Here is a 23,910-nt window from a genome sequence, read left to right on the forward strand (position 1 = left end):
GCCTGGGCTACCAAGTGAGTTCCAGGAAAGGCGCAAAGCTACACAGAGAAACCCTGTCTCGGAAAAAACAAACAAACAAACAAAAAACAAAAACAAAATCTACGTCAAGTTTTGCTGTTGGGCTGCATCTTTGGAGCCTTGAGGTCATTGTCCACCCTACACAGATGAGATTCTGCTAATGGAGCAATGTCCCTCTTCTAAATGAGTGACTGATCCTGCTTCCCCTTTTGTACGTGGGAGGAGGGCCAACCTAGTGGTGACCTGATGGGGACCAAGCCTCCTTCAGTGTTCCAAGAGGGACAGTGGAACACCGTGGGTACTCCTCTGCACAAATCTCCCAATCGGGGGCACATATTTGGAGTCCCTTGGGAGACGTACAGGGTGCCCAAGTTCTCCCCAGGCCTCGGAAAGGTGCGCACCTAGATCCTAGTTCAGGTGCGGACCTTGGGAACATGGCATTACCGCCGGGTGGGCCGGTCGAGCAGCGAGGCCTAGCGCTATGCGCAGGTGCAGCGGGTGCCCGGGCTCGGCGGGCCCGGGCGCCCCCTGGCGGACACCCGAGCGCCGAGACGCCTTGAAGCGGGGGCGGCGGGCGCGGACGCGAGAGCGAGTCGCGGTAGCTGCGGCCGCCGGGGCGGAGCCTGCGAGGAGCAGGTCCTGGACTCTCGAGCGCCCCGCCCCCGCGCGGGCGATGCCGAGCGGCGCGGCGGGCAGCGGGGCCCGGCGGGGCGTGCAGAGGAGCGGGCCGCGGCGCTGAGGCGGCGGAGCGCGGCCCGGCCATGGGCTTCCTGCACCAGCTGCAGCTGCTGCTCTGGAAGAATGTGACGCTGAAGCGCCGGAGCCCGGTGAGCGACCCGCGCCCGTCCTCCGGGGGCCCCGCAGGCCGCGCGCCCGATGTGCCGGTGCGCTCCCGGCGTGCACGTGCAGTGCCAGGCGCGCGCAGACCCCGGGAGGGCGCCACCGGGGACCCTGTCCCCGGCCCGCTGCTTCTGCGGGCTTCTCGGCCTCCGGCAGCGGGATCGGCTGTGCCCTCGTCCGCTGACACTCGCAACGCTCGCTCGCTCGGCTGAGTCACGGGCCGGCGCCCTTCGCAGCGCACTCTGGCAGGCTGGGGTGGGGGCAGGTGGTCCCTGGACTTCAGCTCCTGCGAGGCCCAGGTTCCAGGGACAGCGCGCTGGCTGGGGCACAGCTTTCAGCTTAGGGGCGCCGAGCCCTGGGCCCACCGCCTCTGGAGCCCCCATAGAGACCTGTCTCTTCCTTCTGTTTACGGCGTCTCTGCCCTTGGGCAGGCACCTTAGGCTGAGGATGGTACCAAGCAGTCCTCGCCGCCGCCCTCTTCCTCTTCCTCCTCCTCCTCCTCCTCCTCCTCCTCCTCCTCCTCCTCCTCCTCGCCCTTCTCCTCCTCCCTCCATCATCTTCTCCTCCTCCCTTCTCCTTTCCTAACCCATCCTGGCATGTCCACAAACCCTCACTCCTGCTTTCTCATTCCTGGGAATGTCCTTGTTGTGCTAGCTCAACCCACCCGTTTGTCCTTTAGGGCCAGTTTCCCCGGTGGCAGCTCTTCTGATTTCTCCTGCCTCGGGCCTCTCTGGGGGCTGGGGCCTGCTGAGCAGAGCTCGGCTTCTCAGTACCTGTCTAGGGCAGCCAGAACATAAGAGTGTTGAGGTAGGAGTCTTGGGTGAGGAGCAGGAAGCCATTGGCCTTGTTGGTTTTTATTCCAGTCCCTGGAAGGGCAAGGGCACCCAGAGAGTCCTGGGCCAGCAAGAGTATCGGGAGGCTCTTGGGATTTTGCAGGGTGGAGACCAGAGAGTGTAGGGGCCTAAAGACTTTAACCAGCTCATACTCAGGGACCCCTTGGGTAACAATACTCCTCCTATATTCCTCATTGAGTACTATAGGCAGAATGGGTAGCAGTCATCACCATGGCCTGGCAGGATTTCTGTGGGCACCTGGCCCTAGCTGATGCCAGGACTGAGTACGTTCCCTGTCCTGGTTGTCTGGGGCTGGCTGGTGTGGGGTCTGAAGGAGCAGGCCAGTTACTCTAGCCTTTGAGTCACCAGAGGAAGGGACATGGAGTGAAGATGTAGGCATGCCTTAGTGCCAGTCTCAGGAGCAGAAGCTAAAACAGTTCCTGCATCTGATGGGAGCCTCACACCAGGCTTGGAGAAGAGTCCAATGACTGGACAGTCAGGTGGAGATGCTCACTGCCTCTTTCCTAGGGCCAACCCGTGCCTGCTAGGCTGAGTTAGACCGCAGTGGAGATCCTTAGCCTGTGGCTGCAGTGAGGTACCAGTGGTGGCTTTTCTTCCTCCAGGATGATGGTCTTTGCAGCGGTCAGGGCTGCACCTGGGCAAAGCTTATGGTCTGGAGGGGGACTCCAGGACCTCCGCCCTTCTCGATCCCTTCTCCCAAGTACTGTCCCTCAGTTGCCCCGCTGCTGAGTTGTGCAAAGGACACGGGTCTACCCCAGGGCCATAGGAGGCTCACCAGCCTTGAGTAGTTGTGGTGGAAGGCCCCAACGTCACACTAGGATGTCACCTGCTCTCCTCACTCCCGCACCACAGCAAGCACCAGGCTTCAGGGAGGGCGGCTCAGGCCCAGGGTTGGCATGGAGACTGGGGCGGTGTGTGAGCGCTGGACTTGTCTTGAGGGACAGAGTCCTTAGGTCACTTGCTGTCATCCAGGTAGAACACCTAGGTATTGCTGGACTTGTGCCGCCTGCCTGTAACCAGATGCCCCTGTGGTGCCAGCCACCTGCCAGCCAGGACTCTCCCTCCCAGCAGCTCATGCGCAGCCGTTGCTATAGTGATGGAAGAGCCGGCCTGGCCTGTGCTGCAGTTACTCTGGCGGAGGTGCCCAGGGCAGGGCGGAGGTGCCCAGGGTAGGGCCTGGCGTGGGTAGGGCTGTCTCTTGAACTGTGGCCCCTGTCACCAACCACTCTGTATGTGTGAAACACATTCGTCCTGCGGCCCTGGGTGCCCATATCACTTCCTCAGCTGGCCCTGGACTCGATCCTGGCTGGAGAGGAGGTGGAGGCTGGCACAGGCTGAGGCGGGTGTGGGGTGTGGACACACAGCGGGGTGTTGTGGATCACAGAGAGCTATTGTCAGAGCACAGTAGGCACAGCCAGGGACAGGCTGGGCATGGCCCCACACCACTCCTGGGTGGCAGCAGGGTGGGGGGGGGGCGGGGGGAGCTTCAGAGTCTGCCTCAGATGGTGAGGAGGGTGAAGGAGACCTGATACTACAGAGCCATGGAGGAGGACTGCCTCTGGTGGTGGTGGGGCCTCTCGTTCCTATGGTCTCAAAAGCGGGAGCTTCCCGACATCCTCCCTGAGCTGAGGTGGGGGTAGGAATTGAGGAAGCCCTTTGTTTTTCAGGAGGCACTGGGAGGTGAGCCTGGGCCCCAGGGTTTTGGCACTTCTGGCCTACCTTGCAGCCTGGCCCTGAGAGGTTAGAGCAGGAAAACAGGCTCTTGCCTCAGGGACCGTGTTTGCTGGAGGCTCAGGGCCCTGGTCGCAGTCTGGGCCTTGCTCACACTAGGCCTCACCTCTCTGATTCCAACACCAAGTTATAAGGGTGCTGCAGGAGAGGGGACGTGCAGGCCGGAGCTCAGCGCAGGCAGAGACCACATCTGGCCGGGAGTCCTCCAGGCTCCCACCCCGGTGGCTCAACAGGTCGCCGGGGAGAAGAGGAGTTGGGTGAAGGAATGGGTGAGAGCTGACCACAAACCGGCTAATTTGTTCCTGGGGGCCTTGGACCTCTTCAGAGGGTAGGAGGTCCATGGTTTGACAGGCACAATCTAAGCTGGAGGACAAGAGAATCGATGTGGTGGTACCACACAGTGTTCAACATCTTGGTGTACTGGAAGGGACTAGAACCTTGGCCGGACCTGAGAAACCTGTGCCGACCTTCATGGCCGCTGGGTGCACATGGCTGGGCTGGTCCTTCGAGGAGGCCAGGAGCGCCTAGGCCAGCACATGTTCATCATGTCCAGCCCCGGACAGGCAGTGGGTGGGCAGACTGCCTCATGTGGTCCACCCTTTCCAGTGGGTCCTGGCTTTTGAGATCTTCATCCCGCTTGTCCTCTTCTTCATCCTGTTGGGACTGCGGCAGAAGAAGCCCACCATCTCCGTGAAGGAAGGTGAGGTGCAGGCGTAGCCTGGGCATGTGGGTGGGCAGGGAGGGATAAGAGTCCTGTGTGCACATGTCAGCCCCAGTGTGTCCCCATTCCCAAGGCTCCCTGAGGCCATGACCCAAGTGCCTGCCCCCCATGTGGTCCTGGCCACGTGTCTTGGTTAGGCCGTGGAGGTCAGGGCTGGCCATTGTGGCCGTGAATGACGACGGTGCCTGTTTCTGGAGGGTTCAGGCATTCACTAGTTTCCTCTGTTCTGTTTTGACCTGCCCCCCACCCTGCATGGTCTCTTGTCCTCCTCGGCCCGGCCTGCATGCAGTCTGTAAGTGAGCAGCCACCTCTTCCTTGCTGGCTCAGGTGGCAGCCATGGATGTCCTGGCAGGTCCCCCTGGTGCGGCTTAAGCACCCCTACTGCTTGCATTAACAGCCTCCCGGCAGCTGGGTCCTGCAGAAGCCCCTGCCCCGTGAGCAGGAAAGGCTGGCTTATCACTCAGGGTGGTGGGCTGTCATGTGGGGGGTGGGGGGTTGTGGTGAAAGGCCAGGCCACCTGGGCCATAGCTGGTACCCTGGTCAAGCCATTGGAGTATCTGCTTGACAGTGTATCCGTGAGGTCGCCTGGCCGTGCTTTCTAAGGGTGGGGTTCCTGGGTTGAGCCTGGGCTAGCCTGAGATGAGGCTGGGATGGCCTGCAACTTTCCTTCAGACTCCTTTGGGCTCTTGCACTCACTCTGCTAACCAGTTGGCCTGCGAGGTCAGAGGTCACTGCCAAGGGGTGCCTCATGTGCTACCCTGGTCTCTGTAGGAAGGCGGGCGGGGCGGGGGGAGACTGTTGGGGCATTTGGGTACTGCAGGAGCTAAGGAGTGATGTGCTGGGAGTTACAGGGGAAGGGATGGCAGGTGGCCCTCTGACCTCTGACCTCCAGAGTCATTTGCCTTAGCTCAGCTGGGGGTCAGGTGCTCTGTGCCCCCAGCCGAGTGCCTGAAGCTGCTTCTCCTTCCCGACTGTCTTCAAACATCTCTCTTGGTCCCCATCTCCCCCATCCTTGCTCCCACCAGCTTTCTACACCGCAGCCCCCCTGACGTCTGCCGGCATCCTGCCCGTCATGCAGTCGCTTTGCCCCGATGGCCAGCGGGATGAGTTTGGCTTCCTGCAGTATGCCAACTCCACGTAAGTGCCCCCACCCTGTGCCTGGGCAGCCAGCCACCCCTACCCCTACCCCGTGGCAAACGGCTGATGTCGTGGTGTTGCAGGGTCACCCAGCTTCTAGAACGCCTCAACCGAGTCGTGGAGGAGGGTTACTTGTTCGACCCAGTGCGACCCAGCCTGGGCTCAGAGCTTGAGGCCCTGCGTCAACATCTGGAGGCTCTCAGCTCAGGCCCTGGCACCTGGGAAAGCCACTCAACCAGACCTGCAGGTGTGCCCTGTGTGGGGACGGCTCGGGGGAGGGCCTGAGCACCGCTGTCACTGGAAGCCCGCTTGTTTCATCACTCTGGGTCACAGCCTGCCTCTGGCCCGGGGTCCTTGTGTCCGCACCACATTGTCCCTTACCTGTGTGCTTGAGGCAGGCCCAGTGCGGTGCTGGCAGCTCTGCTCAGAGCCTATCTGGGACACCTGAGCCCCAGTTAGAGCCGGCCCCTCAGTCCCATCCTCCTGCCTGTCCAGTTTCTTCCTTCTGTCTGGACTCGGTGGCCAGGGACCAGAGGGAGCTTTGGCGTTTCCTGATGCAGAACCTGTCACTGCCCAACAGCACAGCCCAGGCCCTCCTGGCTGCCCGTGTGGACCCTTCTGAGGTGAGGGGGGGCATATCTCGGTAGTGGCCACGCCCCTCTGCTCTCCCCATCGCCCCTGGTTACAGCCGTGAGGGAGGGGCCGCAAGTGTATCTGAGCTCCTCTCAGGACTCTGGAGCTCCTGCTGAGCCAGACCCCCTCACAATGCAGGTCTATCACTTGCTTTGGGGTCCTTTGCCTGCCCTGGATGGGAAGTTGGGTTTCCTCAGGAAGCAGGAGCCATGGAGCCGCCTGGGTAGCAATCCTCTGTTACGAATGGAGGTGAGAGGTCTATCCCAGGGAGATGGGTGGAAGAAAAGGCTCTCCCTTAGTTACTCATAAATTCTGGGGATCTGTGGTGTGCGCGGGGAAGTGGAGGCAGGATGGTGATTTGAATGCTCCCACAGCACTGTGGAACCCTGGCACAGAGCCAACACAGTGGACGGGCAGGGCAAAATCTTGTGCTACCTTAAGTAGGCCGTTGGCCGTTTCTTGGTGGGAGTTCAGGCTTTACCCGTCACCCCGTTCCTTGTCCCCAGGAGCTGCTGCTGGCTCCTGCCCTCCTGGAGCAGCTCACGTGTGCGCCAGGCTCTGGGGAGCTGGGCCGGATTCTTACCATGCCTGAGGGTCATCAGGTAGACCTGCAGGGCTACCGGGATGCTGTCTGCAGTGGGCAGGCTGCAGCTCGTGCCCAACGCTTCAGTGATCTGGCCACTGAGCTCCGGAACCAGCTGGACATGGCCAAGATTGCCCAGCAGGTGAGGTCCTGCCCGTCAGTTGGCCAGCAATGCTGACCAGCCTGGAAGAGGCGCTGGGGCTGCGTGGAGCCTGAATGTGGGAGGCTCCTGCGCCCTGGCCTTGCATGGTATGGTTGGAATTGAGCAATACCCCTTACCCAGTTCCAGGCCTCGGTTCCTTCCTATCTCTCACCCCAAGCTATAGCTCTAGCCCTGGCCAGGGCTTCCTAAACTGCGGAACATCCCTCATTTTCCCAAGCACTGCCTTCTGCTGACACCCTTCCTGTTCCGTTCCTGAACTTAGCCACCTCCCGAGTCACCTCCAACCAAGTTCACCCTGCCTCCCAGCCTGCATTTTCCATATGCCTGGTTTTCCCCTCAGCTGGGCTTGGATGTCCCCAACGGCTCAGACCCCCAGCAGCAGGCACCGTCCCCGCGGAGCCTGCAGGCACTCTTAGGGGACCTGCTGGATGCCCAGAAAGTTCTGCAGGATGTGGATGTCCTCTCAGCTCTTGCCCTGCTGCTGCCCCAAGGCGCCTGTGCTGGCCGGGCCCCTGCATCTCAAGCTAGCAGCCTGAGTGGAGTGGCCAACAGCACTGGGCCAGGGGCGAGCACGGGTTCCAACACCACCGTGGAGGAGGGAACCCAGTCTCCTGCGACTCCAGCCTCTCCTGACACTCTGCAAGGCCAGTGCTCAGCCTTTGTGCAGCTCTGGGCTGGCTTGCAGCCCATCTTGTGTGGCAACAACCGGTAGGTCAGCAACCAAGGGATGGAGGGAACGGGAGAGTCATGGGGTAGTAGGGAGTTGACCCCATTGCCTGGCCCTGTGCATAGACCCCATTCTGGAAGTCCCGTTTGCTATCTGCCCCTACGTTTAGGCCCACCCCATGCCTAACCTGACATCCCACCTTAGCCTGTCCCACTGGTCCTGACATCTCTGCCCTGTTCCTGGTGCTTTGTCTCTGCCAGCACCATTGAGCCTGAGGCGCTTCGGAGGGGCAACATGAGCTCCCTGGGCTTCACAAGCAAAGAGCAACGGAACCTGGGCCTCCTTGTGCACCTCATGACCAGCAACCCCAAAATCCTGTATGCACCAGCAGGTTCTGAAGCTGACCGTGTTATCCTCAAGGTGTGTGGGTCTGGCACATTTGGGTCATGTCTCCCCGGCAGGAATACAAGCCTAGCAAGAGCCTGAGTGAGGGCTCTGTTGGCCCAGGGCTCTATGTAGGACCAGTAAGAGCTCTAGTTGACTTCCTGGAACCCGGGTAGTGGTGTGCCTGGCACGGGGAGTTTCAGGGTTGGAGGTGAGGGCCCTTGGCAGCTTTTCTGTTGAGAACTCCTGGCAGTTCCTGCAGGGATGCATTGGAAAGGCTGGCTGGTCTGGCTACAGTGCCCCCCACCCCCCACCATGTTGATTGGGACAGGGTGGTATGTTCAGAGATGCCCCCACACACCAGTAGCATCAAATGAGCAGGGTGCAAGGAACATTGAAGTCTGGGAAGAGAGTTTGTTGGAAGAGTATAAGCCAGGAGTGGAAATGGGCATGGCAAGACCTTGACCTTGGAGGGTTGTTTTTTGGGGGGAAGAAATGAGGATCAGACTTAAGCGCTCAAGGGGCATGTGGAAGGAAGGAGCCAGAAAAGCATGCATGGCTGCTGAGGTGGGATTCAAGGAGGCCTTGTTGCTGTGGGTCATGGCAAAATGAATTTCATGTGGCTACTGTAGAGAGGCGAGGCAGAAACCTCCAGGTAGAAGTTGGGCCTGAGTAGGGGTACTAGTTGGGCTGGTCCCGTGGGCGTGTGAGAGGGTAGAGGACCCTCAGGCTGGCTTGGATCCTTCCCGGAGCCCCGTGCCTCAAGCTTTCATTCTCTGCAGGCCAATGAGACCTTTGCCTTTGTGGGCAATGTGACGCACTACGCCCAGGTCTGGCTTAACATCTCCTCGGAGATCCGAAGCTTCCTGGAGCAAGACAGGCTGCAGCAGCATCTCCACTGGCTGCAGCAGGTGCTGTGGGTACAAGGTGGGTGGGCACCTGTGGCGGGCTCTTCTGCTCAGAGCCGAAAGGTACGAGCCGGGCCCCGAACGCCGCTCTCCACTCCAGTACGTGGCTGATCTGCGTCTGCACCCTGAAGCGATGAACCTGTCCCTGGAGGAGCTGCCGCCTGCCCTGCGTCAGGACAACTTTTCACTGCCCAACGGCACAGCCCTCCTGCAGCAGCTCGACACAATTGACAATGCAGCCTGTGGCTGGATCCAGTTCATGTCCAAGGTGGGGTGGGTGAGCACGGGGACCCCTCTTCCCGCATGCATTTTGAGGGCCAGCTCCAATGATGGCCCCTTTTCCAGGTGAGTGTAGACATCTTCAAGGGTTTTCCTGATGAGGAGAGCATTGTCAATTACACACTCAACCAGGCCTACCAGGATAACGTCACAGTGTTTGCCAGTGAGTTCCTCCCCCTCCTACAAAGGTCCTGTGTCTCCTACAGACCTGCTTTCTCACCAGCTCAGGCCTGCCCTACCCCTACCATGCCCCCCCCACCCCGTTACCTTCCTGCCCCTTAGCCCGGACCTCTTCACCAGTTCCACGTCTTCCCACATCTCTCCCTCGCCTGCCTCACTTTGGTCCCACACTCCACATACTGGCTCTGCCATATCCCCCTGTTACTCCTCAGCCCTGCTCCACCTCTTTCTAAGACGCCTCATCTGTCCCATTATCACTGCTGGAGTGGTCCCTTCACAGTATGTCCCACCTCCATGCCCTCTGGCCACACACTCCACCAGCTTCCTGTTCCCAGGTGTGATCTTCCAGACACGGAAGGATGGCTCCCTCCCTCCACATGTACATTACAAGATTCGCCAAAACTCAAGCTTCACTGAGAAAACCAATGAGATTCGACGTGCTTATTGGCGCCCGGGGCCCAACACGGGTGGCCGCTTCTACTTCCTCTATGGCTTCGTCTGGATCCAGGGTGAGGGGCTGAGCCCAGGTGGGATGTGAGGGGGCCCGGCCTTGCCCTGATACAACTTCTACCCCCAGACATGATGGAGCGTGCCATCATCAACACATTTGTGGGGCATGACGTGGTGGAGCCTGGCAACTATGTGCAGATGTTCCCGTACCCCTGCTACACCCGTGATGAGTGAGCGCCAGCCTGCAGAGGTTTGGGGGGGTCTCGGGTCCAAGCCCCCGCTAACACGTGCTTCCCTTCAGCTTCCTGTTTGTCATCGAGCACATGATGCCACTGTGCATGGTGATCTCTTGGGTCTACTCTGTGGCCATGACTATTCAGCATATCGTGGCAGAGAAAGAGCATCGGCTTAAGGAGGTGGGTCTGGGGGTCTGCAGGCACTCCCGTTCCGGCAGGCCGTGGGGAGGGCAGTACGGTCCTTTCTTCTCTGGTCCCTGCCCCCAAGGGACATCGTCTGCTGCCCCGCACCACAGGTGATGAAGACGATGGGCCTGAACAACGCTGTGCACTGGGTGGCCTGGTTCATCACAGGCTTTGTACAGCTGTCCATCTCAGTGACAGCTTTGACCGCCATCCTCAAGTACGGCCAGGTGCTCATGCACAGCCACGTGCTCATTATCTGGCTCTTCCTTGCGGTCTATGCTGTGGCCACCATCATGTTCTGGTGAGTGCTGCAGGGAGCCGGGAAACCCCCTAGGAGAGGCAGGCTCTTCTCTTGGAGCTCCTTTGGGCCCAGTAGGGGCGGCCCAGGGGGCCAAGAGCCAAGCGACACGGGGCTGACAGCCTTGCGGCCTCTCCTACTCCAGCTTCCTGGTGTCTGTGCTGTACTCGAAGGCTAAGTTGGCCTCAGCCTGTGGTGGCATCATCTACTTCTTGAGCTACGTTCCCTACATGTACGTGGCAATCCGTGAGGAGGTGGCCCATGATAAGATCACTGCCTTCGAGAAGTGCATTGCGGTGAGGATTGTGGCCAGGCAGGGCCAGGGTAGGGTGTCCAAACCCTGCCCACCTACTGACACCACTCTTTCTTCAGTCCCTGATGTCCACCACAGCCTTTGGCCTGGGCTCCAAGTACTTCGCACTGTATGAGGTGGCAGGCGTGGGTATCCAGTGGCACACATTCAGCCAGTCCCCCGTGGAAGGGGACGACTTCAACCTGCTCCTTGCTGTCACCATGCTTATGGTGGACACAGTGGTCTATGGCGTGCTCACTTGGTACATTGAGGCAGTACACCCAGGTACAAGCCCATCAGTGGAGGGACCAGGGGTGGGACAAGGTCACTGGGATTCCACCTTTCTCTTGGTGGCGTTTGGCGCTTGTGGTGGATTGTCACCTCCAGGCCCTCGTCAGCCTCTCCCCTCCTGGACCCCCAGGCATGTATGGGCTGCCCCGGCCCTGGTACTTCCCACTGCAGAAGTCCTATTGGCTGGGCAGTGGGCGGACAGAGGCCTGGGAGTGGAGCTGGCCGTGGGCACACACACCACGCCTCAGCGTTATGGAGGAAGACCAGGCCTGTGCCATGGAGAGCCGCCACTTCGGTGAGGCCAGGGTCAGATGTTGAATGGGGTGGGCGCTGGGTTTTGGGGGCCCGGGGTGGCCTTAGTGCTGCCCCCGTCCTGCTGACCCAGCCTTGGTACAGAGGAGACACGCGGTATGGAGGAGGAGCCCACCCACCTGCCCTTGGTCGTCTGTGTGGACAAGCTCACCAAGGTCTATAAGAATGACAAGAAGCTGGCCTTGAACAAACTGAGCCTCAATCTCTATGAGAACCAGGTGGTCTCTTTCCTAGGCCATAATGGGGCTGGCAAGACCACTACCATGTGAGTGTCTAGGGACAGGGGAGCTTAGCTAACTGGAAGATAGGGTTCCCTCAGGGTGTGGTGGGTTGTGACCCCACTTGTCCCCACTCCAGGTCTATCCTGACTGGACTGTTCCCACCCACGTCGGGCTCTGCCACCATCTATGGGCACGACATCCGCACAGAGATGGACGAGATCCGTAAGAACCTGGGCATGTGCCCGCAGCACAATGTGCTCTTTGACCGGCTCACTGTGGAGGAACACCTCTGGTTCTACTCACGGCTCAAGAGCATGGCCCAAGAGGAGATCCGCAAAGAGACGGACAAGTGGGTGCCGTGAGGGGGCGGGCCGCGTGGTGTGAACGGGATGGGGCAGGGGGCGTGAGCAGAGGCAGGTGCGGTGGACGCTCGGATGCGGAAGTCAGGGGAGGGGGTGGGGATGAGGTGGGATAAGAGCTCTTCATGTTCCTGCCTACCATCCTCTGGTCTGTCACCCTCCCATCCATTGCCCTCCTCTCGGCTGGTCATTCTGCTCCTGTCCCTCATTCTCCTGTCCATCCCCTCCCATAAATCCGTCACCCTCCTGTCCATCCGTCACCCTCCCATAAATCCATCACCCTCCTGTCCATCATCCTCCTGTCCATCACCCTCCTGTCCATCCTCTCCCATAAATCCTTCACCCTCCCATCCATCCGTCACCTTTCCATAAATCCATCACCCTCCCATCTGTCCATCACCCTCCCATCTGTCCATCACCTCTCCGTTCATCACCCTCCCATCTGTCCATCACCCTCCCATCTGTCCATCACTTCCCCGTTCATCACCCTCCCATCTGTCCATCACCTCCCCGTTCATCACCCTCCCATCTGTCCATCACCTCCCCGTTCATCACCCTCCCATCTGTCCATCACCTCCCCGTTCATCACCCTCCCATCTGTCCATCACCCTCCCATCTGTCCATCACCTCCCCATTCATCACCCTCCCATCCATCGTGCTCCTGTTGGATCCACAGGATGATTGAGGACCTGGAGCTCTCCAATAAACGGCACTCACTGGTGCAGACACTGTCTGGAGGCATGAAGCGCAAGCTCTCGGTGGCCATTGCCTTTGTGGGTGGCTCTAGAGCCATTATCTTGGATGAGCCCACGGCTGGCGTGGACCCCTATGCGCGCCGCGCCATCTGGGACCTCATTCTGAAGTACAAGCCAGGTGAGAGGATGCCAGGCTGGCCGTAGTCTGTGTGGGTCTCTTTACCTGCCGCTGGATGTTCCCCTTACCGTGGATCTGGACCTACCCCAGGCCGCACTATCCTCCTCTCCACCCACCACATGGATGAGGCCGACCTGCTGGGGGATCGGATTGCCATCATCTCCCACGGGAAGCTCAAGTGCTGCGGCTCTCCCCTCTTTCTCAAGGGTGCCTATGGTGATGGGTACCGCCTCACGTTGGTCAAGCGGCCTGCAGAGCCTGGCACCTCCCAAGGTCTGTACCGAGACTACTTGAACCGGTCCCTGGTCCTCCCTGCCCCACGACTCCCTACCTAGGAGAGGTGCATCCTTATCCTCACTGCATCAGGACCAGATACCCGGTGCACTTGGACACCTCTAAGCCCCGTCTTGACTTGCCGGCTAGGTTCCCGAGGCTCCTCCTTCCTCAGCCCCCACCCCCAGTGAATCGCCTTCTACGCCTCTTCCTCCCCAGAGCCAGGGCTGGTCTCCAGCCCCCCAGGTCGTGCTCAGCTGAGCAGCTGCTCGGAACCCCAGGTGTCCCAGTTCATCCGCAAGCACGTGGCCTCGTCCCTGCTGGTCTCCAACACCAGCACTGAGCTCTCCTACATCCTGCCCAGTGAGGCCGTCAAGAAGGGGGCCTTCGAGCGCCTCTTCCAGGTGTGAGGGCTGAGCATGGTGGCTGGGGACATGATGAGCAGCGGCCCTGCCTGCATTCCGTGGCTCTGGCCTCACCCAGCTTCTTTACAGCAATTGGAGCACAGCCTGGATGCCTTGTATCTGAGCAGTTTTGGGCTGATGGACACAACCCTGGAGGAGGTGTTCCTCAAGGTGTCTGAGGAGGACCAGTCACTGGAGAACAGCGAAGCTGGTAAGAGTACCCAAGCTGGCCATCAGCCTGATCAACCCACAGAGGGCCCCTGGGGACACTGCTCTGTCTCTGGAAGTGGGGTTCCCCAGGATCAGTGTAGGCTCCTGGTGGATGATATGGTAGTCGCAGGTCCTGAGTAGGTATATTAACCGAAAGCTGGGATCCAGTCAGGGCCTGGGGTCATGGGTGAGCAACAGGGCCTGAGGTACTAGGTTGTCCTGGGGCACCGTGGCTCCAGGCCCTCCCTCCCTCCCTCCCTGGCTGCCTCTGTTCTTTGCAGATGTGAAGGAGTCCCGGAAGGATGTGCTGCCTGGGGCAGACGGCCTGACTTCTGTGGAGGGTCAAACTGGCAACCTGGCTCGGTGTTCAGAACTGGCCCAGTCACAGGCATCACTGCTGTCTGCGTCCTCCGTGGGCTCTACCCGCGGTGACGAGGGCACTGGCTACGCCGATGTCTACGGTGACTACCGTCCCCTCTTTGACAACGTGCAGGACCCAGACAACGTCAGCTTACAAGGTGGAAGGAAGCTGCCGGGGAGGTCGGGGAGGGTCCAGGAGGGTGGCGTGGTCCTGGCTGCTCACCCCTGCCCCTCTGCACAGAGGCAGAAGTGGAGGCCCTGGCTCGGGTCGGCCAGGGCAGCCGCAAGCTGGAGGGCTGGTGGCTGAAGATGCGGCAGTTCCACGGGCTCCTGGTGAAGCGCTTCCACTGCGCTCGTCGGAACTCCAAAGCTCTTTGCTCTCAGATCCTGCTGCCTGCCTTCTTTGTCTGCGTGGCCATGACCGTGGCGTTGTCTGTGCCTGAGATAGGTATGGCTACCTGGCCTCAAGTGGTTGGGGCAAGGCTACCATCTGGCCCCTGGGTTCCTGGCTTCGCTTCCTTCCCAGCCTCCTGGAGAACCCTTCTCCATCCCTCTCCCCATCCTCTGAACCTTATTCAGGGGCTCACGAGAGGGTTCTGCCTCCCGGGGAGTCATTACCCCCAAAGCTGGGCCCTCTCTATATTGGGAAGAGGGAATAAAGATCCGGGGGCTGCGTCCTCAGGTCTCATGCTTACCCACCAGGTGACCTGCCTCCCCTGGTCCTGTCACCGTCTCAGTACCACAACTATACCCAGCCCCGCGGCAACTTCATCCCCTATGCTAACGAGGAACGCCGGGAGTACCGGTGAGGCCGTGGGCTGGGGCTGTAGCACAGGGGGGGACAAGCGTTGAGACCTGTGTCCCCTAACTCACTGCCGTGCCCTCAGATTGCGGCTGTCACCTGATGCCAGCCCCCAGCAGTTGGTGAGCACCTTCCGGCTGCCCTCTGGCGTGGGTGCCACTTGTGTGCTCAAGTCTCCTGCCAACGGCTCCCTGGGGCCCATGCTGAACCTTAGCAGCGGAGAGTCCCGCCTGCTGGCCGCACGGTTCTTCGACAGCATGTGCCTGGAGTCCTTCACACAGGGACTGCCGCTGTCCAACTTCGTGCCGCCCCCACCCTCACCTGCCCCTTCTGACTCACCGGTGTCCCCGGATGAGGACTCGCTGCAAGCTTGGAACGCCTCCCTGCCACCTACGACTGGACCAGGTACTGCGTCGTGGAAGGCGTCTGGGGGCACGGCCACGAGTAACCCATCTCACTGTGCTGCACTGTGCCCACAGAGACATGGACGTCGGCACCGTCTCTGCCACGCCTAGTGCGCGAGCCTGTCCGCTGTACCTGCTCTGCACAGGGCACAGGCTTCTCTTGCCCCAGCAGTGTGGGTGGGCATCCGCCCCAGATGAGGGTGGTCACAGGTGACATCCTGACCGACATCACCGGCCACAATGTCTCTGAGTACCTGCTCTTCACATCTGACCGTTTCCGGCTACACCGGTGAGTTGGCCTGTAGTGGCCGTGAACAAGGGGTGGCTGGTGATGGCTGCCTAGCCTCATTGTCCCTCCCAATATCCTGTACAGATACGGAGCCATCACCTTTGGTAATGTCCAGAAGTCTATCCCAGCCTCCTTCGGTGCCCGGGCCCCGCCCATGGTGCGGAAGATCGCAGTACGAAGGGTGGCCCAGGTAAAGGGCTGCCCCGGGGCCCGTGGCACCTGGCCCTGGGCTCAGAGATGCTCGCAGTCTCGTGAGCCTCTCTGAGTCCCTCGTCCTTCTCCAGGTGCTCTACAATAACAAGGGCTACCATAGCATGCCCACCTACCTCAACAGCCTCAACAATGCCATCCTGCGTGCAAACCTGCCCAAGAGCAAGGGTAACCCGGCAGCCTATGGTGAGGAAAGTCAGGGTTGAGGGCCGGGGAGGGGGTGCAGCCGAGCCGGAATGGTGCATGGGCCTAATGCTGCCCTCCCTGTGTGTAGGCATCACCGTCACCAACCACCCCATGAACAAGACCAGTGCTAGCCTCTCCCTGGATTACCTGTAAGTGCGCCCGACTGTGCTGGGGAGGGGCAGGGCCCACCGTGGTCCTGAGCACCCCCTGGAACTGAGTACTTGTCCTCTTCTAGACTGCAGGGCACAGACGTGGTCATCGCCATCTTTATCATTGTGGCCATGTCCTTCGTGCCGGCCAGTTTCGTGGTCTTCCTTGTGGCAGAGAAGTCCACCAAGGCCAAGCACCTGCAGTTCGTCAGCGGGTGCAACCCTGTCATCTACTGGCTAGCCAACTACGTGTGGGACATGGTGTGCCCCCGCATGGTCCCTTCCCATCCCCGTCTCCTGTCCTCGTGCCCAGTTCTCACCGGCTCCCTCTGCCTTTGCAGCTCAATTACCTGGTCCCAGCGACCTGCTGCGTCATCATCCTGTTTGTGTTTGACCTGCCGGCCTACACGTCGCCCACCAACTTCCCAGCGGTACTCTCCTTGTTCCTGCTCTATGGGTAAGCTGGGGAAGGCCCTGGAGCAGGTCGGGGTTTGGCCGGGGGTACCCTGTGACCGCGGCTACTTGCCCACAGGTGGTCCATCACACCCATCATGTACCCAGCCTCCTTCTGGTTTGAGGTCCCCAGCTCAGCCTACGTGTTCCTCATCGTCATCAACCTTTTCATAGGCATCACGGCCACCGTGGCCACCTTCCTTCTGCAGCTTTTTGAGCACGACAAGGTGAGTGTCGGGAGCCTGGGCGGCGGGGCACGGCCTGGGGCGGCCGTGCTGAGCTGCGCCTGGCCCCCAGGATCTGAAAGTTGTCAACAGTTACCTGAAAAGCTGCTTCCTCATCTTCCCCAACTACAACCTGGGCCACGGGCTCATGGAGATGGCCTACAATGAGTACATCAACGAGTACTACGCCAAGATTGGTGAGTCTGGCACCGGCTGAACCGGGGAGGCCTGCAGGGGGCCGCAGGGTGGCCTGCCTAGTCCCGGACTCAGTGAGTTCCAGTGCTGGGGTGACTGGGACTCCTTGAGGGTCTCAGGCCCTGAGCCAGCTCTCCCACAGGCCAGTTTGACAAGATGAAGTCCCCATTTGAGTGGGACATTGTCACACGTGGGCTGGTGGCCATGACAGTGGAGGGCTTCGTGGGATTCTTCCTCACCATCATGTGCCAGTATAACTTCCTGCGGCAGCCACAGTGAGTGGAGAGTGTTGGGCGGTGGCAGGGACTCTTGGTGGGGGTGGGTGGCTTGGCCGGGCCCTGCCAACTTTACTGCCCTAGACGCCTGCCTGTGTCTACTAAACCTGTGGAGGACGACGTGGACGTCGCCAGTGAGCGGCAGAGGGTGCTCCGTGGGGATGCTGACAATGACATGGTCAAGATTGAGAACCTGACCAAGGTAGGCCCTGGGCTGTGGGCAAGTACGTGGGGATGGGGTGGGGAGAGGTTTCCAGCAGGGGTGGGGCCAGGCCAGGCAGGAGCCCCGTCCTGAGTGGGAAGGCTCTTCGGCCAGGTGTACAAGTCTCGGAAGATTGGCCGTATCCTGGCTGTGGACCGCCTTTGCCTGGGCGTGCGCCCTGGAGAGTGCTTTGGGCTCCTTGGCGTCAACGGAGCGGGAAAGACCAGCACCTTCAAGATGCTGACCGGTGATGAGTGTACAACAGGGGGCGAGGCCTTTGTCAACGGGCACAGGTGGGGTTCCGGGGCCCTTGGACACACCTGGCGGGAGGCACGGAGTGAGTGTGCCACCGCTTCCGGGCACACAGCCGCAGGGGTGAGGGGTTGAGCGGGCGACCCTGCGCCTCAGGGGGCAAGGGCGTGTGTGCAGATGGCGGAGTGGGGTGACCGTGTCCCCGGGGTAGAGGAGGGCAGGTGTGGGGTATTGATTGCCCTCTGTCCCCAGTGTGCTCAAGGACCTGCTTCAGGTACAGCAGAGCCTTGGCTACTGCCCGCAGTTCGATGCTCTGTTTGATGAGCTCACGGCTCGGGAACACCTACAGCTGTACACCCGGCTGCGTGGCATCCCCTGGAAGGATGAAGCACAGGTGAGGTCGGGAGGGAAGCAGCCGGTGGGCGCACCGGTGTGTACGTGGCGGTGGGCTTGTGCCGGTTGGTGTCCAGTTAGGGGAAGCCCTGTTATACCTCATACTGGCCCCGCTAGGTGGTGAAGTGGGCCCTGGAGAAGCTGGAACTGACAAAGTATGCGGACAAGCCCGCTGGGACCTACAGCGGCGGCAACAAACGGAAGCTCTCCACAGCCATTGCACTCATTGGGTACCCTGCCTTCATCTTTCTGGTAAGTCCTGGGGGGATAGGGGACAGCTACCCCTTCTGGTCTCTCTGTGAGTTTGAGGGGAAGGTGCCCCACTTCCCTCTGCTTCCCGATGAGCCAGGGAATAGACGGGTAGAACCAGTTTGGGTGGGCTGTGTCTCTGGATGAACCGACCCCTGCCCTAGGATGAGCCCACCACTGGCATGGACCCTAAGGCCAGGCGCTTCCTGTGGAACCTCATTCTGGACCTCATCAAGACAGGACGCTCGGTGGTGCTGACGTCACACAGGTGTGCCTCTCCCCGACCCCTCCACGGGCCTCTGGCAGTCCCCCTGGTGCCAGCCTGTGCTGTCTGCCCACAGCATGGAGGAGTGTGAGGCTCTGTGCACGCGGCTGGCCATCATGGTGAACGGACGACTGCGCTGCCTGGGCAGCATCCAGCACCTCAAGAACAGGTGAGTCAAACAGGGCTGCAGAAGACAGGGTGAGCTCCGTCAGGCCCACAGGGCTCCCGGCCACCCACGTGTCCCACCAGGTTTGGGGATGGCTACATGATCACTGTCAGGACCAAAAGCAGCCAGAATGTGAAGGATGTGGTGCGGTTCTTCAACCGAAACTTCCCAGAGGCCATGCTCAAGGTGGGTGTGGTCGGACGGAGTAAGGGTGAGGGTGTGCCGTGCCCTGCCCTGGCAGCCGCTGACCTCCACGCTCTCCTGACCTCCTCCCAGGAACGGCATCACACGAAGGTGCAGTACCAGCTCAAGTCAGAGCACATCTCTCTGGCTCAGGTGTTCAGCAAGATGGAGCAGGTGGTGGGCGTGCTGGGCATCGAGGACTACTCGGTCAGCCAGACCACCCTGGACAATGTGAGTGTGCTGCACGGCGTGGGCTGTGTCTTCCGGGATCCGCCCATATTGCTTAGCCCACCACCTGTCCACAGGTATTTGTGAACTTTGCCAAGAAGCAGAGTGACAATGTGGAGCAGCAAGAGACTGAACCCTCGACCTTGCCATCTCCCCTTGGACTACTCAACCTGCTGAGGCCCCGCCCCGCACCCACGGAGCTCCGGGCACTGGTGGCTGATGAGCCTGAGGACCTGGACACGGAGGATGAGGGGCTCATCAGCTTTGAGGAAGAGCGGGTGAGTGGTCAGCGTTCCTCCAGCCACACTCCTGCCCAGAGGCTCGGGCTGAAGGACCTAAGTGAGGGAACTGGCTGTAGATACACCTGCTTTCTAGAGTCATAGGACAAGGAGGGACTCATGCTCAGGACTCGAGTGGATATGGAGAAACTGGGGTGGGCAGAAACCAAATGCAGAGCCCAGAACACGCTGGCAGCTTTGAAGACCCAGATCAGAGGCGGGGATTACAGGAAACCAGAGACTAGGGAGAGTTACAGGCTGTGACTACCACACCGGGCAGGAGGGCCAGACGCCCAAGAGTGCTTAGTGGGGAGAGAGTGCTCGGGAGCTCCAGTAGCCAGCCAGTGGGAAGGCCCAGTGTGAACGTCCTCAGCTCCCACCGGGGTGTTGAAGGTGCCTGCCCGAGCCCAGTTTGTCTGCTCTTCTCCAGGCCCAGCTCTCCTTCAACACGGACACGCTCTGCTGACCATCAAGAACCAAGTCAGGGATGCAACTGTGGGGGGCAGAAGTCAGGCGGTGGCCATAGCCCTGTCACACACGCCAGGCCCTGGAAAGGCAGGTTCAGGACCAAAGGGCTCCCGCCCTCCTCCCAACTACCACCATCCTCGCCTCATCCTGCGGTCACTCTGGCCGCCCTCCCCCAATTGTGCCAAAGGCTGGCCTGGCCCTGGGCTGCACATACCCTCACCCTGCTTTGCCTTAAAGCCTTGGGTCTTGGCCCAGCCCCTTACCCTACCCAGCACCATCACCTTCCCAGGGTGACATGGGCTGCCCCAAGCATCCTGTGACCCTTCTCTGCAGCGGCCCCGAGTCTACCCAGGCCAGCGTCTTGCACAGATGTCTTTTCGTGGACATCCCTGACTGCAGGAGGGGGCTGGGCAGCTTGCCGACTTCCTTTGCATTAAGGGCCTCCCTTACTCTGCTGTTGTGAAGAAGTTAGGCTACCCATGGGAAGCCATGAGTGTGGTTGCCTCGGCCCTGGTGGAATTGCAGGAATGGAGAAGCTGGGCTTGCTGGCCAGGTGAGGGGCCACTGCTCCCTCCCTGTCCCCTCAAGCTGCCTTTGCTCTCCCATCCAGCTTGGCCCTTCCCGCCACCCACCGGGGAGCGGGACCTTGTATATAGCGCACAGATGTTTGTTTTCAATAAATAAGCAAAAAAAAAAAAAAAAAAAAAAAAAAAAAAAGCCCGTGGGAGCCTGTGCATGTGACAGGGAGCTGGGGTGAAGGCAGGCCCATTGGGCCAGGGTGTAGTCTGACTGTACCAGCTGTGAAGGGAGGGGTGTTCAGATGGGGAGATCTATCATTTTCCTCTCCCTGCCCACGCAGCCCAGACTCCTGCTTTGTGGGCAGGTCCTAAGTGGGCTTCTGGAAGGGGTTGTCCAGTGTTGTTCATCCAGCACTGGTGCTATCCCTCAGCATCTTAGCAACCCCCCAACAAGGCCTACTGCCCACAGTGAGCCCATTTGTTCCGGGCTGCCTCTACTTCCTGAAAAGTGGAGGGGGTTCTGGGAGAAGATCTCTAGAGTCTGGGTGCATAAGAATAATTTCCCAAAGGCGGTGGGCCTGTGCTAGCGGGTGTCTGGTGAGGTGAAGTCCATACCTCACATTGGCCCTGCCAGGTGGTAAAGTGGGTCAATGTACAGAAAGGCCCTAAGGCACAGAGCTTCGGAAAACAAGATCCAGGAGGAACAGGGCCCAGGAGAAATGGGGCTTGGGAACTCTGAGATTAACTAGTGATGGGGCTCTGTGTATGCCACACAGGAGTCGGGGCAACAGGTTGAAGGGTGTCAGACTCAAACTTCTTCTGTCTTGTTCAGGTTCCCCCCTGAGACTTTTCAAGTGCTTAGAGATTAGGGACAGAGAGGCCCCTGAGGAGGACAGAGGGCTGGCTGGCACCGTGTGAGGGAAAGGAGAGAAGAGGGAAGGGTGGGAGTAGCCAGGGTGCCAAGGTGCTGTGTCCTGTGGGCTATGAAAGCTGCAGGGCATGAAAGCTGCAGGGCCTTCTGAGGTCCCAGAGGCTGGGCCAGTGGGTGGAGGGTTCCCTGGCCTGGGGGGAGGGGTGGCGGGAGGGGGGGAGGGACAGAGGGTGAACTTGTTAAGACACAGGAATGGGGCTGTGTGGGTAAGAACACTTGATAGTCTTCCAGAGGATCAGATTCAGTTTCCAGCACCCACGTTGGGTTGTTCCTAACTCTGTAATTACAGTTCAGGGGATACAGTTGCTGGCTTCCACAGATACCCACACACATGTGGTACACACACAGATGTGTGTATATACACATAAGTAAAAGTTTATTCCAGGAGTTTGGAGTGATGGCTCAGCAGTTAGCACCCCTCGCTCTTCCACAGGACCCTAGTTCAGCCCAGCGTTCATGTCAGGTGGGCCACAACCACCTGTCACTCCAGCTCTAGAGGACCCTATGTTCTCTTAATCCCAGCACTCGGGAGGCAGAGGCAGGCGGATCTCTGTGAGTTTGAGGCCAGCCTGGTCTACAGAGTGAATTTCAGGACAGCCAGGACTGTTATACAGAGAAACCTTGTCTCAAAAAACCAAAATAATAATAATAATAATAATAATAATAATAATAATAATAAAATAAAATTTTAAGAAACCTACAATACTTGGCTCTTGGCATAGGCCTATAATCTCAGCTCCTGGGGTGCTGAAGCAGAATTGCAAGTTCAGGCCCACCTGGTCTACAAAGTGAGCCAAGGCTATCCTGAACAACTTACAAAGACCCTGTTTCAAAAAGTAAGTTAGGTATGATGCTGCATACATTTAATCCCAGCACTCATTGGCAGCAGCAGGTGGCTCTCTGTGAGTTCAAGGCCAGCCTGGTCTATATAACAAGTTCAGGCCAGCCAGAGCCACATAGTGAGACCCTATCTCAAAATAAACAAAAGGAAAAGGGGGTTGGGGACACAGCTAGAGCACCTGCCTAGCATGCTTGAGGTTCTAGGTTCAATCTGCAATACCATCAAAACAACAGCGAATGGCAGGCACCTGAGGGGTGACTCCTGAGGGTTTTCTCTGGCTTACACACACACACACACACACACACACACACACACACACACACACACACACACACACACTAGGATCCTGAATTCCAAAAGCGAATCCAGAGCCTGGTGTCTGGGATCCAATGAAGTGCATTAATTCGTGCCCTTAAGACAGAGCATGAATTTGGAGGAATTGCTTTAAGCTTCTGAATTCATGACAATCTGAAGGTGTACCCCATCATCTTATTTTTGAAACTTCTAGAACAGTTGCAAGGAAAGAACAGTGTGCACCCTGTGCCCTCTGCACAAGCTCGTGATTTAAAACACTCTGTTTTTGTTTTTTCAAGATAGGATTTCTCTATGTAGCTTTGGTTGTCCTGGGACTTGATCTGTAGACCAGGCTGGCCTCAAACTCACAGAGATCCGCCTGCCTCTGCCTCCTGAATGCTGAGATTAAAGGGGTGCGCCACCATACCCAGCCTATGGTTTTTGGTGCAATCTGTAAGCACGATTCTTGTGCTAACCCATCAGAAAATAAGTAGCAGCCCAGAACTAGCAGCTGCCCACCTCCTCTGAGTGCAAGGACCTCTCTCTGGGGACAACAAGGACACAGTGCTGTCACCCCAGAGTCTGAGGCATTTCCTATGTAGCTATTAAAAAAGCTCCAGGACACAGGACCTTTGAGGCTCCCACCATCGCCACCTAAAACCCAGTAGGCTGAGGAGCTGAGCAGGGCTAGAAGGAACAGAAGCGTCTGAGTGGCCAGCGACCAGAAGCTTCTGCTGTAAGAGCAGCACAGGCTACAGGCTGGAGGCCAGTCAGGGCAACCGTGTGTGCCGCCGGCAGGTCTCCAGGGCCATCACTATTGCCCTTACCCTTTACTTTGGCACAAATTACCCATCAACCAGCCAGGGCCTACAACAACCAGCCGAACAGTTATCCAACGCCCACCAACTCCGTGGTCATTGGAGGGGGCCTGGCTGCAGTTGGGACTCCGAAAGACTCACACTCTGAAGTTTTCAACCTGGTAATAGTGAAGTGCTATGGTGAATAAATGAGATTCATGGCACGCAGTGTTGTTGTTGGTTTTTTGTTTTTGTTTTTTTTTTTTTTTTTTTTACCGAGACAGGGTTTCTCTGTGTAGCTTTGGAGTCTATCCTGGAACTTACTCTGTAGACCAGGCTAGGCTCAAACTCAGAGATCCACTTGCTTCTGCCTCCCAAGTGCTGGGATTAAAGGTGTGTGCTACCACCACCTGGCATATTACATGCAGTGTTAATCAGGAAAGAGCAGCTGAATCTTCTAGTTAGCTTTCTATTGCTAAACACCACGACCAAAAAGAACTTAGGGATGAAAAGATTTATGTCATCTTACAGTTTGTCACTTTGGGAAGCCGAGACAGAAACCTGCAGGCAGGAACTGAAGGGGAGGCCATGGAGGAACTCTGCTTCCTGGCTTGCTTTCCGTGACTTGCTCAGCCTGCTTTTTTTTATACAATCTAGGACCTCCTGCCCAGAGATGGCACCACCCACAGCAGGCTGGGCATGCCCTCTTAGATCAACCATCAATCAAGAAAATGCCCCACAAACTTGCCTCCAGGCCAATCTAATGGACGTGTTTTCTGAGTTGAGATTCCCTCC

At 58.9% G+C, this 23,910-nt stretch overlaps 1 protein-coding gene across 1 annotated transcript; it reads left to right on the forward strand.

The window, feature by feature from the left end:
• Positions 1–727: 727 nt before the first annotated feature.
• Positions 728–20,415, forward strand: Abca2 (ATP binding cassette subfamily A member 2). Its single transcript, XM_059260300.1, has 48 exons — positions 728–845; positions 4,050–4,143; positions 5,190–5,301; positions 5,385–5,548; positions 5,797–5,924; positions 6,073–6,183; positions 6,441–6,659; positions 7,021–7,388; positions 7,608–7,767; positions 8,514–8,642; positions 8,740–8,907; positions 8,985–9,081; positions 9,434–9,607; positions 9,676–9,778; positions 9,850–9,964; positions 10,081–10,271; positions 10,414–10,564; positions 10,641–10,845; positions 10,982–11,146; positions 11,248–11,428; positions 11,521–11,733; positions 12,420–12,616; positions 12,707–12,889; positions 13,109–13,293; positions 13,384–13,504; positions 13,785–14,021; positions 14,105–14,311; positions 14,566–14,668; positions 14,751–15,070; positions 15,145–15,358; positions 15,443–15,548; positions 15,643–15,754; positions 15,843–15,903; positions 15,990–16,164; positions 16,245–16,360; positions 16,436–16,583; positions 16,654–16,777; positions 16,918–17,050; positions 17,135–17,252; positions 17,367–17,545; positions 17,757–17,898; positions 18,015–18,149; positions 18,311–18,414; positions 18,488–18,580; positions 18,661–18,763; positions 18,854–18,991; positions 19,066–19,266; positions 19,697–20,415. The coding sequence occupies exons 1-48, from the start codon at positions 780–782 to the stop codon at positions 19,730–19,732; spliced, it is 7,305 nt and encodes a 2,434-aa protein (XP_059116283.1). The 5' UTR covers positions 728–779; the 3' UTR covers positions 19,733–20,415.
• The last annotated feature ends 3,495 nt before the right edge of the window (positions 20,416–23,910 follow it).

The sequence above is a fragment of the Peromyscus eremicus genome, chromosome 4 (genome assembly GCF_949786415.1).
Source record: "Peromyscus eremicus chromosome 4, PerEre_H2_v1, whole genome shotgun sequence".
NCBI lineage: Eukaryota > Metazoa > Chordata > Mammalia > Rodentia > Cricetidae > Peromyscus > Peromyscus eremicus.